Below are 410 nucleotides of genomic sequence, written 5' to 3' on the forward strand. Positions count from 1 at the left end.
ACATATATATATATATATATATATATATATATATATATATATATATAAATACGGTTACTGACGCGTATTTGTATTTTATCTTTTCTGCTGATATTTTTAATTCTGTTGAGTTGTTCTGTTGTCTCTTCTGTTTTTTTTTTTAAGTTGCTGAGGTGTATATGCAGCTTCTCTGTCTCCTCTTCTTGCTGCAGCAAACGCCCCTGTACTGCTGCTATCTCCTCACCATGAATACCACGCAACTCCTCCCTGATTCATAAACAATAAACCCTAAACCCTAAACCCTAAAACCCTAAACCCTAAACCCTAAACCCTAAACCCTAAACCCTAAAACCCTAAACAATAAACAATAAACCCTACAAATGTTTTTATCTCTGTGGAAATGGGCGGACTTCTAGATGTAAACCCTAAAC

At 34.6% G+C, this 410-nt stretch overlaps 1 protein-coding gene across 1 annotated transcript in view; it reads right to left on the minus strand.

Moving 5' to 3' along the window:
* Positions 1-391: 391 nt before the first annotated feature.
* Positions 392-410, minus strand: part of EMH_0075330 (gamma-tubulin complex component 4, putative) — a gene marked incomplete at both ends in the record, with an annotated part of 3,453 nt that continues 3,434 nt past the window's right edge. The window contains one exon of the mRNA XM_013499579.1: positions 392-404. Coding sequence (XP_013355033.1) covers positions 392-404 — 13 coding nt within the window. The remainder of the gene's footprint in view (positions 405-410) is intronic.

Source organism: Eimeria mitis, genomic scaffold (genome assembly GCF_000499745.2).
Source record: "Eimeria mitis Houghton genomic scaffold, Emh_scaff4459, whole genome shotgun sequence".
Lineage (NCBI taxonomy): Eukaryota > Apicomplexa > Conoidasida > Eucoccidiorida > Eimeriidae > Eimeria > Eimeria mitis.